We start from the raw sequence: 14,847 nt of genomic DNA on the forward strand, positions 1-14,847 counted from the left end.
ATATATTAAATTAGCGTGTTGTTAAACACTTATAAATATATTTAAAAAATAATTAAAAATAGAAATATAAAGCAAAAAATCTAAAAAGACAAGTACACTTTTCTGTATTCAATTATAAATTAACATGGCATGTCTGTCTGTCTGTTGATTTATAATTCATGTGTCTTTCATATTCTATCAGTTGCATTAGGTATACGACTTTTGTTCATATTTTTCTTCTTTTTTTTTTTAGTTGATTGTTATCGCATTTTATATGGAATTCTCTCCATTCCAGGAACTCTTTGGTTATATTTCTTGTGTTTAGAATCACAAAAATAGGCTGCTGAACAATTTCTCTCGCCCGGTAGCTGCCATGATGTTAATGATATATAATACACGATCGTAGAACCTGTCTAGCAAGCATTTATCCATTGTGCCAAGGTATATCAGCCACACCCAACACTAGTTTTCGAGAGAATAAAGTAAAAATTACTTAACAAAAATACCCATCGATCAAGTAAATTTTCTTTCCTTTATTTTTTTTAAATTTATAACCATTTAATTTTATTATAATCATGTACAAACTGTAAAAAACACTTGGAATATAATGTGTCATATGTTGATTATTTGTTACATGCCTCGTTAGGTATTGATTTTAATGATCAATATGAGTCACATTAATGTGAATTCAAGTAAATCACAGCGTAAAATACTTTCGAAAATTTAGTAATTTTTGTTTGTTTGTTTAATTTCAATGTATTTTCTTTTATTTTAAATTCATTAAAAAGAGAATTTTACTAATTAATTAATTGACAATTATTGAAATTAATGTTTTTTTTTTAAATTTGTTTTAAAGAAGTATTTTAATAATAAAATTAACAAAAAAATAATTAAAAGTAAATATAACAAATAAAATTTTTAATTATTTTTACATAACGTTTTTTCAAGTCGGATATTTACATTTTTTAAAAATTATTTTAGCATTTTTTTGGTATTCTGAAACGTGAAATATTTACAATTTTTAATTTTTTTACACATTTAATTTTAATTATTTTTACATCTTTAAAATTTTTTATTGTAATTAAATTTTTTTCCTGAAAAAATTTCTTATATTCATGCAAATGCTAAGTTTTTTCCAGTTTTTCTTCCATATGCCACATACTTTGTTGTGTTTTTTTTGTAATTTTACAATATAAAATTTAAAAAATAAATATTTAAAAAGATATTTTAAAAAATATTGTAAATACGCTACTTCGAGGGATGTTAAAAAGTCGCAAAAATGTAAATTTTTTGACATTTCAAGATGTAAAAGAAATGTAAAAGAAATGTAATGTAAATGTAAATGTAAAGAAATGTAAAAAAAAACATAAAATTCTCTGGAATTTTTATATTTATTGCTTAAAAAATTAAACTGTAAATACAGAATTTAAAACGATATTAAAATAATTATAAAAATTTAAATAATAAAGAATATAAACTCTATTTAACGTATTTTCTTATCAGTTTCTTGTAAAGCGTTAAATCGAGTTTATACAATATGAGTTTCGATGTAGAAAATATTAATGTATACAAATTTGCAGTGACGTAATATTTTGTATTGTGTGACGTAAAAATAATGCACGTTTATAGATTTTTCACTTTTCGCAAGGTAGAAAAAAATACTGAAAAACGTCAATAATTGTAAAAATATAATTTTGCAGTTTTTTAAAAATAAAAAAATAATAAATATTAAGAAAAACGAAAATATTTATGTGCAGAATGTAAAAGAATTTAAAAATAAATAAAAATGAAAAAAGTAAATATTTATTTACATGACTTAAAACGTTAAAATAAGCACAGCCAAAAAAAAAAAAAAAAAAAAAAAGGTAGAGGAAAAAGTCAAAATAAGCTACAAAAATGCACAGAAAACAAAAAATTGGCAACATTGTTGCTGGACTTTCCTGGCATTCTATGATTGTTTTCATCCCTAACAATTGCTACCAGATTGCTTCAGATTGGTTCGAGAGATATTAAGTGGGTGGGGCCATTTCTCCTGAACCATTGTTCCAATTGTCCTGAAAATTTCTACCAACGTTTCTCACCAACTCAAAAACTTCTCTGCAAAATTTCAGAAAATTTTCACCAAGGTCACAGAAGTTATAAAGTTTCAAAGTGGGTAAACAAAATCGTTTCCTCCCAAGCATACATCCATATATAGGAAGGAAAACCCAATTTCTTTGCATTTCTGGACGTTTCAAGGTCCTCTAAGTCCAAAAATGTAAAATTCTTGGTGATCACTTTTTGACTGATCGCCATACTTTCTGTAATAACAGGAAAGTGAACATAAAAACAAGCAAAAAAAATATGCAAGGAAAAAGTCAAAATAAAAAATGCAGAAATGTAAAAAAATAAAAATAAAATAATTAAAAGAAATAAATATAAAATATTTACTTGCAGGATGTAAAGTATAGTCAAATTTAACCAAGATAAATATGAAAAACTGCAAATTTTTACTTGCAAGACAAAGAAGAAATAAGAAAAAGTCAAAACAAACATGCAGGTTGGTAGATAAAGTTTTATAAAAATGTCAAAATAAAAACAGCAAAAATGTAAAAAAAAAAAAATGTAAAAGTTACATTAAAGTAAGTATCAAAAATACAGAAAATTAATTAATTATTAAAATTTATATTTATTATTTATGTATTTAATAAAGTATAAAAGAACTTTAAAAAGTATTGGAAGATGTTCATCTTCATCTTCAATAAATTATGCAATTTATCCTCATTCTCATCCATTTGAGCATCATTTCAATTATCTGTTAGGGGGGATTAGTTGCAGGTTGAGTCATACAGCTGATGATTAATATGATCCATTATGAATGAAATTAGTAAATATTATTAAAATATAATAATTTTAAAGTAAATAAATTAAGGAAAAAAAGTAAATATCAAAAGAATTTCATTTATGATCATTTAAGGATCAGAAATATCGTTGAAATCCAATAGATCTTATATTAACTATGGTTGCTAAGCAACAGTGGAGTAGATGTTGGATATTCTACTAATTAGTAAGACTATTTGGAGGATTGGAAGATAAATATATATAATAATTACATTTAAACTAATAGGAAAAGTTTTATAAATAAATAAGAATGAATTTTTTTTTATATTATACATTAATTTATGTACAAATAATGTCAATAAAGTGCTAAATAATTTTAAAATAAAATTCCATTTCGTAATAAAACACTTATAAATTACAAATCAAGTTTAAAATTATTATTTTTATTTTTATTTTTTTAAGAAAATAAAATATAAAAATAAAAATGCATTTTTTTAAAAATTTTAAAGTGGCGCCATCTGTTAGTATTTTATCACATTTTTAATTACTTTAAAATACGTATGAAAAGAGAATGTAAAGAGTTAAATTTAATAAGTGTTTTTTTTAATATAAAAAAAATCGCAACATTTTATATTTTATTTTTTGAAAATATCGATTTATTTTTTTAGAAAATATATTTTATCAAACAAGATATTTTTTATTTTATTTATTTTTCATTTATTTTACTTAACAGAGAAAGTGTCATATACGTAATATCTTTCTTGTATTTTTTGATGGTGAGCATCACGTTTTTAATAGGTTGGAATTTTGTTCAATACGTTCATCGACCGTGCAACAATAAAGATATGAACCGTAAATAGCTGTTTAACTGAAGCAATAAGTACTGATTGAAGGTTACAGTAGAAAGAATTTTGTTGATAACATCGACAGATATTTCCTACCTTTTTTTTTATATTTTTATTTCCCCTTTCCCCCATTGTGAAATATCAAAAATTTTCAATTGACTTGAAATGTCATGACAGCATCTTTTACTCTGTTTTATTTCTGTAGTAACTAAGTACACATTATTACGTCACTTTTTTCTTGTGTTTTAGAATACACTTAGCTCTCATTTTAATAATAAAATATATTACCGTTAATATGCTATATGATATTACTCGAATGTTTCCTCCTCTTCCGTATCTATATTAAGTTAGGTATATATTTCCTCTTCCTCCTTTTCTTCTGATAAATATAGAATGTGACTTTGAGCTGAATTAAGATGACTTTATGAGCTTTTTTTTAAAAAAATTCCTTCCGTTTCGTGGGCAAATTATTTATGCATTATGTTAAAATAGGAATATACTAACTGTATACTAATATATATAAAGGTGTAAGGTGCTATGTAACTTATATATAATAATGTAATTTATTCTGTTTTATTTATATTGTAAATGAATATATTTTATGCCAATTTTTTAATAATTTAACTTAGTTTTATTTTAATAATGAACTGTATTATTGTTATGCTGGATATAAAAATCAAGCAACGAGTTGGGTAACTTTTCCGGCAAAATGTTGAAATTGTGTATAGCGTCATCTGGTATGAGATTTTATTTAAAAATTTTTATATTATTAATTATTATAAAATGGCAAAAAGCTTAATTTTGAATGTAAAGATACATTTTCTTTATTAAAAAAAAACGTGTAAAATCGAGTGAAATTAGTAAATCCGACCCCACTCGAGATGTGACACACGAACCTGTTTATCTCCCCACCTACTTGACCTTTAACCACCAAAATTTAACAGCATCAATCGCCCTATTATACAAACCTACTTGCAAAATTGTAGAAATTTTCGTCCAAAGGCACAGGAGTTATTAAGTTGCAAATTGGATGAACAAAATCGTGCCTCCACAAGCACTAAGTCATACATACAGAGAAAAAACCCGAAATTTTTTCATTCCTCGACATTTCAAGGTACCCCCAGTCCAAACTTGACCGATCGCCATACTTTACCACTGTTATATTTAACAGCCAGGAAAGTAATAATCAAATCATGATCTTCAGGAGAAATGATAAACTAAAGAAAACTGATAAATTTTTCTCAAGTTTCTTAAGATATTATCCCTTATCTTAAATACTTATATGCTCTGCGTATACTCTGCAGTGTACTCTGCTTCATCTTAGAAAAGAACTAATCACTGTATTAAAACATTAAAAAATAATTTCAGCTCCTCTGGTACAACATGCTAATCACTTTATTTTCGAAAAAACAGCAATTCTCACACTTTCAATTGATACTCTACAATCGACAAACAGTTTGGTGTTGCTGTTGATACTCTATTAAACTGGAACCTTTATTTATTCCTAATCATTATCGACTGTACCTGAATCAAGTCGATCATCGAAGACATACAATGACTTCGTTACTCTAAACATAATTTGCGATACCATCAAATCCTTTCAGAATTTTATCCTGGACCGTAAATCTTTAGTAACCACAGCCACCCACATAAAGATCTCCTAATGCAACTCCGACTTAACATCTACTCATTAAGATATTCCAAGATTATCTTCCTTGAACAGCACAAGATCTATCAGTTCTTTCATATTGAACTGTCCTTTTACTTCCACAAGATCTCAACAATTGGTAATAAGGAGTGCCAACTATCGTAACAACGTCGCCAAAAAATTATAATCAGCTTAGTTGCTACTTTATTTTCCTTACCTTCCATAAACGTAATCGACCTGTTTCATATTGCATTGTTAAACCCAATTACCGTGCCTACGTTCGACTTCTAATAACTCTTTTATTAAACTTCTGTAATTATGGCTGCTGAGAGCGTGTACGGATCCTGGGTAAGAGCGGGTCCCCTTTATCCCCTTAGTGAGCCATTTTTGCCATTTAAAAATATGAATTACGTAGGTTTATTTTAACAGCAGAAAATTGCCCTGTTCCTAATAATCTTTCCTATTTAGGCAGGTTTCCGTTTTGAACAGGTTTTTTTTTTAACATAGAAAATTGCAGAGTTTGGAAGAATTTAGAAGGGTTTCCATTTTATTAACGTTCTGTCTTGAACAGGTTCATTTTAAACACAGAAAATCACCGTGTTTAGGAGAATTTGTTCCGTTTTGAACAGGTTTAACTGTGATAAAATTTTTAAAAGTTTCTAAAATTTTTTTATATAAAAATAGTACTTATAATAGTACACAATTTAAATTTTTTTAAGAATTTAACCCCCTTTTTGAGTAATAAATTACTTCTTAGACACTTTTAAAAAGTTTTTAGAAAATTCTATTTATTTTTAGTAACGAAGCACATTTTTAAAAGAATTTTTAAATTATCTCAATATTAAAAATAAGAACTTAAATGATATTAAATTTGTATAATTTAATCAAATATTCTATTATCATTCGATACAATTACAATTTTTTTCCTCTAATACTTTCAGCTGTCTTTTAATTTATTGTGGTTTTTTTTTAAATTGAATTTTTATAAAAATGGCAACTGAAATGAAAGAAGATAAATGATTTGTAATGTTTAACTGTAGCCTTGCGTGAGATTTATTTATCATTAATTTTAATGTAAAGAAATATTCTTTATTAGATTTTACAAGCATAATGCCAATTGTTATATTGAAGGGAAACATTTCTACAGATTTTTTTCCTCTCCTCCGTGATTTAAACATTAAAAAAAATAAATTTTTGTAGATATTTATCTTAATCATAGGTTTATAAACGTCGAAAAGTATTAAGGTTCTTTGATATATAATTTATTTTATTTTATTTTTGAGAGAATGACATATGATGTTGTTAACAACTAACAACAGATGGCGATAGTTAAAAATTTTAATTTTATTTTAAAAAAAAACACAGATATGTTCTGCTGTTTTTAATTTTTTAAAAACAATTTTATTTTAGTTTTATAAAAATATAAATTTATTTTCATTATTCATTTTGTTTTTTATATATTTCAAAAAACACAATATGGTGTACTTTTTACCTATATTAATTATACTGAAAACATATATGAGTTAAATCAATTTTCATTTTTAAAAAATGTTTTTTTTTAGAAGTGTCAGTCATAAACAAGTGTTCTGTCACTAGTTTACACAGAATTATTAATATAGAAGTTCGTTGCAGATCCCACTTCTACAGGTAGGTGCCCGGCATCAACTACACCCCTTTCCTACGGTTCCTCTTCCCAGGATCACATCTTACACATCACGATCACTCTACCCTTTATCATTTCCCTATCCTTTCGATCACCACCCTATCCTTTCGATCATCACCATACCTGTTATCTACAATTGGGTTAAAGCATTACCAGGATTATAAATCGGAATTAACGGAGCAGATATTTCACCCGTCGTCCACTAAGCATAAATTGCTTATTTAAGCTTATGTACATGTACTGTACAGTACCTGTATACACGTTATAAAATAATATGTGCATTGTAAAGCTGTTCCTTTTCACTTGTGTTTATTCTGTGACAACAATATCCCGTCACTGGCTGTGTAATAATAAATACTATATATTATTCTAAAAATGCAGAAGTGTACTAATTTTTTTTTTCAATTCTTAATTGTAAAAACACACAAATTACTTTTACATTTTAAACTTCTATAAGCATAAAAATATATTTGAAATTACTTTTATTTTTGTTGTCTCTCTAAAAATACAAATACGTCCTAAAATTATTTTAATTTTTACTTTTGCATTTTTAGATAAAAAAATAAAAAATGAAAGCAACATTTTAGCATACATTTGAATTTTGAATTTATTAAAAACACAATATATACTAAAATTTGTTTTAAGTTATTATTTTTATGAATTGTTTTAATTTTCTTTTGTTTTTAAAATTGTTAGTTTTGCATTATTATCAATTGTTTTAATATTATAAAAACATAAATATGTTTTATTTTTGAACGAAATTGTATTTTTTTCAAATTGTAAATGTATTTATAATCATTTTTATCTTTTCTTTTTCTAAAAGAATAATTATTTTCTTGTTTTAAAATTTCTAAAAACATAAAAATCTGTTAAAATGACTTCGATTTTTTGAAATAGAAAACACATATAAGTGCCTCCAAGTCCATTTAAATATTAACAAAATTTCTAAACATGCAAAAATCTGCTAAATTCATTTTACTTTTACATTTTATAAAAATCAAAAAGTATGCTAAAATTTCATTTTTAAATTTTCTTTTCTAAAAAATACAAATTGTTTCTAGTTTCGAAAAACGCAAAAATGTTTTATTTTCAGTTTTGTAAAAAGACAAAATTATTTTCATTTTGTAAAAAGACAAAAAATTAGTTTTAGTTTTGTAATGTCAGAATGTAGATATGATGAAGGGTGATGTCCAGGTAAGACAAAGAATGAGAGGACTAAAAAGGAACGTACAGTACATCACAGCACAACACACGTTTAAACTGTAGTGAGGACCGGACTTCCCCTTAACAGAATTAACATAACTCCACTCACTTCTCGCATCGCAGAGAGAGCGCGCGACGATTTCAAGGGTAAAGGTCACATTCACAACTTTCTAACACCCTCTCTATCGGTGTGCCCGGAGTCTGCGTATACACTGAAACTAATCATATGATAATTTTCCCCACAAGTACTCTCTTATCCATTGTGATATATATATATATGCTGTTATCTGTCTTCACTATTGTAAATAGTTACCAGTGGTTCTATCTAGGCTTTGTTTAGTCCAAGCAGCTTGGCGTTCGCTTCATGTTGGCTTCTCAGGAGAGCCTTCGTTAGCATATCCGCTTTCATTTCTGTGGTAGGGATGTATTCTGTTTTAATTTCGCCCTTTTCTTCAGCTTCACGAAAGAAGTAATACCTGATATCAATGTGTTTACTTCTCCCATAATGAACGGTATTTTTGCTCAGCTGAATAGCGCTCTGACTGTCGCAGTGAACTATCGTCAGTATATTCACATAACTTTCAAATCCCATTTCTCTTAGTATCCTTCTCATATGGATGACTTCCTTGGTCACGTCGGATAGGGCTATGTACTCCGCTTCCATAGTCGAAAGTGCAACAGACTTTTGTTTTTTTGATTCCCAACTAATGGGTCCGTTCGCTAGAATTATCATGTTACCTGATGAAGACTTCCGGTTATCAATATCTCCAGCCCAATCTGAGTTCACCTGTGCGCACAGCTCCTGATCGCACTTCTCGTAGTTTAGACCGTAATTTACAGTTTCTTGAATGTATCGGAGTACTCTCATGATCATTTTCCATTGAACGATACCTGGATTAGAGCAGAAACGGCTTAACACGCTAGCTGCAAGTGCCAGATCTGGGCGTGTCGAGTTCGCCAGATAAAGAAGTCCCCCCGATAAGTTCTGTGTAAGGTTTTCCATTCATTTCATTCATTTCGCTCTCTGACTGTAGAGCCATCTCTTTTGCTAATTTTTGATTTGATTCGATCGGTGTCGCAACTGGTCTACATGCTTGCATATTAAATTTTTTTACATCTTTAGCGTACTTTACTTGAGTAAGTTTCATTTTTCCGGTAGTCCCCTCTCTTTTTATCCGTATTCCGAGAACTTCACTTGCTACACCCAAATCTTTCATTTTGAATTCTTTCTGAAGAATGTGTTTGATTTTTCTTATCATCTCTGAGTTGCGTGAGGCAATTAGCATGTCTTCAACATAAACTATGATGACAATGTTGTCTCTGCCTTCATTTTGGGTGTAAGCACAAAGATCGGAACTTGTTCTCTTCATGCCTAGGCTTAGGTGGTAGTTGTCTAATCGTTTGTGCTATTCACGTCCTGCTTGTTTTAATCCATATAGGGGTGTAGTTAATCGGCACATCTTATCTTCTCCTCCTTTTGTTTTGAAATGCTCCGGTTGCTCCATATACATTTCCTCCGTTAAGTCACCTTGTATGAAAGCCGTACATCCATTTGGTGTACAGTACATGCATTTCGTTCTCTATGCACACAGCGAAAAATACTCGGATCATTCCATATCTTGCTACTGGAGCGAATACTTCTTCAAAGTCAATTCCTTCTCTCTGTTCATATCCACATGCAACTAACCTGGCTTTATAGCGATCAGCTGTGACATCCTGTTTTCTCTTTATTTTAAACACCCATTTATTTGAAATTATTTTTCTGTCCTTTGGGCGTGAGACTAATTCTCATGTATTATTTTCCATTATGGACTTATACTCTGAATCCATGGCATTTAACCATTCCTCTTCATCTTCTCGGCTTAATGCTTCTTTTACACTTGTAGGATCTGGCAATTCGTCACATTTTGCGATATCTGCGACTTTATTATACACCTTTGATCTTCCAGGTTTTCTACTTTTAATTAATCGTGGGCTTCCCGTTTTGTGTTTTGGTCACGGATCTAATGTTTCATCATCATGTGAAAAAATATTTTCGTTTTGCGTATCAGTGGAAGGAACATTACTCTCATCAACTTCAATGTTTTTTTATGGTTGGTGTTAAATCTAAAAGTGCACTAAACAAGTCCTGCTTGTTTTTCGGTTTCTAATTTTTTGACGAAACGCACATCTCGAGCCTTTATGACAGTTTTAGTGCCTTGCTCCCACAGTCGGTATGCCTTTGACTCTTGTGAGTAGCCAACTAGAATGTATTCCTTTCCCTTTGGTTTAAATTTGTTTCTCTTCTGTCCCTATTGCAGAGCAATTGCTTTGCTACCGAAAATTCTTAAAAATCCAACGTAAGGGTTTATTTCCAGTCCACAGTTCGGATGGAGTTACTTTTTCTAAGGCTTTGGTGGGACAACAATTTTCTATATAGGCTGCTGCGCTGATAGCCTCTGCCCATATACTCTGGGGTACCTTGTATTGAATCATCACGCATCTCACCATCTCAACGAGAGTTCTGTTTGTTCGTTCGGCTATTTCGTTTTGTTGAGGAGTATGCTCGGCTTTCAACTGCCTCCTTATTCTTTTTTCTCCAAGATAATTAGTAAATTCTTTTGATAAGTATTCTTTTGCGTTGTTGGTACGGAGCCTTTTGATTCTCTGACCAGTTTCGTTTTCAACTCTTTCCTTGTATTGTTTAAATGCATTGAGTACTTCAGATCGGTGTCTGAGCATTGCTACTTCGACGTAGCGTGTTTTGTCGTCGATGAATGTCACAAAATACTTAGAGCCGTCTAGGGATACCACACTCATTGGACCACATATGTCAGAATAGACTAATGCCAGTATACTTTTTTCTCTCCTGTTGGACGACTTAAAGGGTAATTGATGAATCTTTCCTTTGTAGCATGTTTTACAATCAATTTTATCTTGGGTTTGTTTCAATATTATTCCGTCTACCATTTTTTTGCTTGCTAGTTTCTTTAAATCGTTGATGTTTAGATGACCATCGTTGACGCCATCTCAAAAGATTGTCACTTTCTTTCGCATTCAATACTGCGTCAGATCTAGTTTCTACTACGTACAGCTGATCTTTTTTCTTTGCTATCAAGGCAATGGAACCATCTTGGCGAGTAACAGTTGCAGATTCTCTTTTGAGTGTGACAGAATATCCATGTTCTGTTATTTTAGGTACAGATATCAAGTTGTTTCTTTAATCTGGAACGGCTATCACGTCTTGTAGCTTAATTGTATTTTTGGTGTTGTTGACACGCACGCTTATATTTATTGATCTAGTTCCAACGGATCTCGATGCATCTTTTCCTGCAGTTTGTATTTCCTTGTGGAGATCTTGATTTATCTCTATAAATTTCGTACAGTCGCTACACATATGTGCGGTGGCTCCACTATCAAGACACCAGTCTGTTGAGTTTAGAGGTTGGGCCATTTGTACTGTGACCGCCATAGAGTCATTCTTTTTGCGTGTATTGTTCCTTTGCGAATATCTGTTATTACTTCTACATTCAGCTGTACGGTGTCCTGGTTTACCACATATGTAGCATATTCCTGTGAATTGTGAAGAAGAACGATTATTTCCTTTCGAGTAGTTTTATCGGAAAGAACTTTTCTTTTGTTTCGATCCTATGTACAATGCACTTTGTTCGACTAAATACTCTTTCTTCTCTTGCCGTCTTATTTCTTCTTCAATTAATTTCATTTTTAACAATTCGGGCTTCGGTATGTCGTCTCTGGACTCAATGGCAATTCGAAATGTCTCGTATTTATCGGGCAATGAATTTAGTAACATTATAGACAGTAACTCAGTTGGAATCGGGATACCCGCTTCTTCTAATTGTTCAGCCTTTTCCATAAATTCACTTACATGTCTCGACATTGATTCCTTTTTCATCTGATAAAGCTGTCTGTATAGTACTGCCTTTACAATTGGAAATTTCGATTTATGTATACTTTCCAATTCATCCCGTGCTTCTTTGGAAGTTTCTGCCCTCTTTATGTGGCTCAACTGGTTCTGCTTAATGCCTAGTAAGATTAATGCTAAAGCTTTTTCATCTTTTGTTTCCCAATCTATTCGTCCAGGATCGGTGTCTGGTTTTTCTATGGATCCATTTATATACGACCAAAGTTCATTGCAAACAAGTACGCTACGCATTTGTAACTTCAACGATTCGTAGGTGCCATCATCGAGTTTATCTACATGCTGTCTCCCCACACTATTCATGGCGTTGTTCAAACAGGTTATGCTTTTCGTAAGCAAACAAGTATATATCACTTACTTGAATCTCCAATTAGATCCTTTTCATATAGTAAACCTCGATCATTAAACCCTTAAACAAGCACGCTCTGCTACCATGTCAGAATGTAGATATGATGAAGGGTGGTGTCGAGGTAAGACAAAGAATGAGAGGATTAAAAAAGAATGTACTGTATGTCAGAGCACAACACACGTTCAAACTGTAATGAGGACCGGAGTACCACTTCCCCTTAACAGAGTTCACATAATTCCACTCACCCCTCGCGTAGCAGAGGAGAGGGCGCGACGATTTCAAGGGCAAAGGTCACATTCACAATTTCCTAACATGTAAAAAGACAAAAAATTATTTTCAGTTTTGTAAAAAGACAAAAAAATTATTTCCAATTTTATAAGTAGGCAAAAGAAAAAATAATACTTTCCACTTTATAAAAAGGTAAAAAACTTATTTTCAATTTTTAAAATAACATTTTTACTTTGTTTAATTTTTATCGACATAAAAAATAGAATAAAGCTTTATTTTAACTTTTTAAAAATACAAATATATTTTACGATTAACTCAGTATATTTATATTATATATAAACGGTCACCTTGACACTTTTAACAAGTTAAGTTATAATTATTTACTTAAATATTTCATTTTTAAAAAATTAAATATTTTTTCTCAAAACATTAATTTATTTTTAAATTTTATTTAATTAATTATAAGATATTTTGTATATTTAAAAGAACTTTTTTCTGTGGAATTTTCATAAATATTACAAAGTATATATCACACATTAAACTGTAAAAAAATTATGTTTTCAGATTGAAGAAGCCTTTATAACTAATATTTAATTAATTTATTTATGTATTTTTTATTAAAAAAATTTATTCTCTTAATTTAATTATGTTTTTATACGATTTTAAATGTTTTATGATTTTAAAAAAATACAAAAAACACCATTTTTTAAATATTATTTTCATTTTAATATCACTCATTTGTCATACTTTTTAAAATTTTTGTAATTGTTATTATCATAATTATTATTATTATCATCATCAAAATTGTTTAATAAATAACAATCATTTACATAATTAGTTATAATTAATAAATTCAATTAATGAAAACAATTTTTGTTGATTATAATTAACAGCATCATTTGTAAAGTTCAAATTTATGACAATTTATAAAATAAATTAATTAATATATTATAAATAATTTACAAAATGTATTGTCATTTTTACATAGAAATTTTGCATTAAAAAAATTACAACAATTTAATTCTGTAGCGTAAACAGTTAACGATTTGTATTATTATATATAAGTTAATAAAGAAAACAATTATTTATCATTTCGAGGTTATTTTTACATTTTTACATTGTTTTTTTTTTTCGTTATTTCTGAATTGAATTTTCATTCGAAATTTTATAAATACAATTATAAACGTGACAATTATCTCCCTGTGTGGACACGAATACACCAGGTCCATGTGACCTACCATAATAGCTGTGCAGACACGTGTTATGTGTGATATGTGTGTTGATTGATACACTGTAAATGTGTCACGCGTGTGTTTGTTTGTAAATATTCACACGCAATATATTATATATTATTTTTTTGTTATTTTTCTTTTGTAATTTTTTTTTGTAAAACATAGCACCTTGTTCTATTTTGGGCGCAACACAGCCATACAATAGAAGGCACAAGAATCTAATAACTTTTATTTCGTCGTTATCTAACGTAAGTTATATATATATAATAATGCAAGATAATAAAAATTCGTACAATTTTCTGTGCTTTCTTTTAGTTTGCAACTAACTAAATTTTATTTACTTTATCTTATTTTATTTTATTTGTGTACGTGCTTTGTGCGGTTCAGCATTCATGTGCATCACCTAAAACATATTTTTATTATAATTTTCATAATTAAATTTCTATATGAAATTGTTCTAAAATTTTACTGTGCTTTCTAGTAATAAAAATTGCTTTTTTTAGATTTTTTTTGAAATTTTCAAAAAATTATAAATTTTTAATATAATGATTTAAAATTAAGTTATTTTAAAAATTCTTTCGTCAGAAATATCTTCATTTTGTAGTGTAGCAAACATTAATTTTTGTTCCTCTTCAACTTTTATTATTAATTTTTTTCTTGAGTCTTCTTTATACTTGTGTATGAGTATTTGGATTCATAGTATCTGTTAGTCCATCCACTGTAATGAGGTGGGATGCTGGTGAATAGAACTAAAAAAACGTAATGCTTGATTATAGGAAGATTTTAAATTGTTTTATAATGTAATAATTTATTAATTTTAAAGATTTATAACCTTTATAACCTGTTTTTTTTTAGTATACAGATTATACAGGTTGGTTGTCTAACCCTCTGAGTACCTTACCTTAACAAGCTATACACTAAAATGGCTTGTACACAAACATTAGTACACAGAAAATCG

General features: G+C 28.9%; 1 protein-coding gene across 5 annotated transcripts in view; it reads right to left on the bottom strand.

Annotated features, from left to right (window-relative positions):
* Positions 1-14,117: 14,117 nt before the first annotated feature.
* The window catches only part of LOC136981749 (glutamate receptor 1-like), a 156,799-nt gene continuing 156,069 nt past the window's right edge, over positions 14,118-14,847 (bottom strand). For 2 of the 5 annotated variants that reach the window (XM_067278113.1, XM_067278111.1), the window contains one exon: positions 14,120-14,638. In XM_067278113.1, the coding sequence (XP_067134214.1) occupies positions 14,558-14,638 (81 nt within the window). In that variant the 3' untranslated portion in view covers positions 14,120-14,557. Of the gene's footprint in view, positions 14,639-14,847 lie in introns of all 5 variants that reach the window. The other 3 variants (XM_067278112.1, XM_067278114.1, XR_010881767.1) reach the window with 3 other exon arrangements.

The sequence above is a fragment of the Centruroides vittatus genome, unplaced genomic scaffold (genome assembly GCF_030686945.1).
Source record: "Centruroides vittatus isolate TY-2023 unplaced genomic scaffold, ASM3068694v2 contig_790, whole genome shotgun sequence".
NCBI lineage: Eukaryota > Metazoa > Arthropoda > Arachnida > Scorpiones > Buthidae > Centruroides > Centruroides vittatus.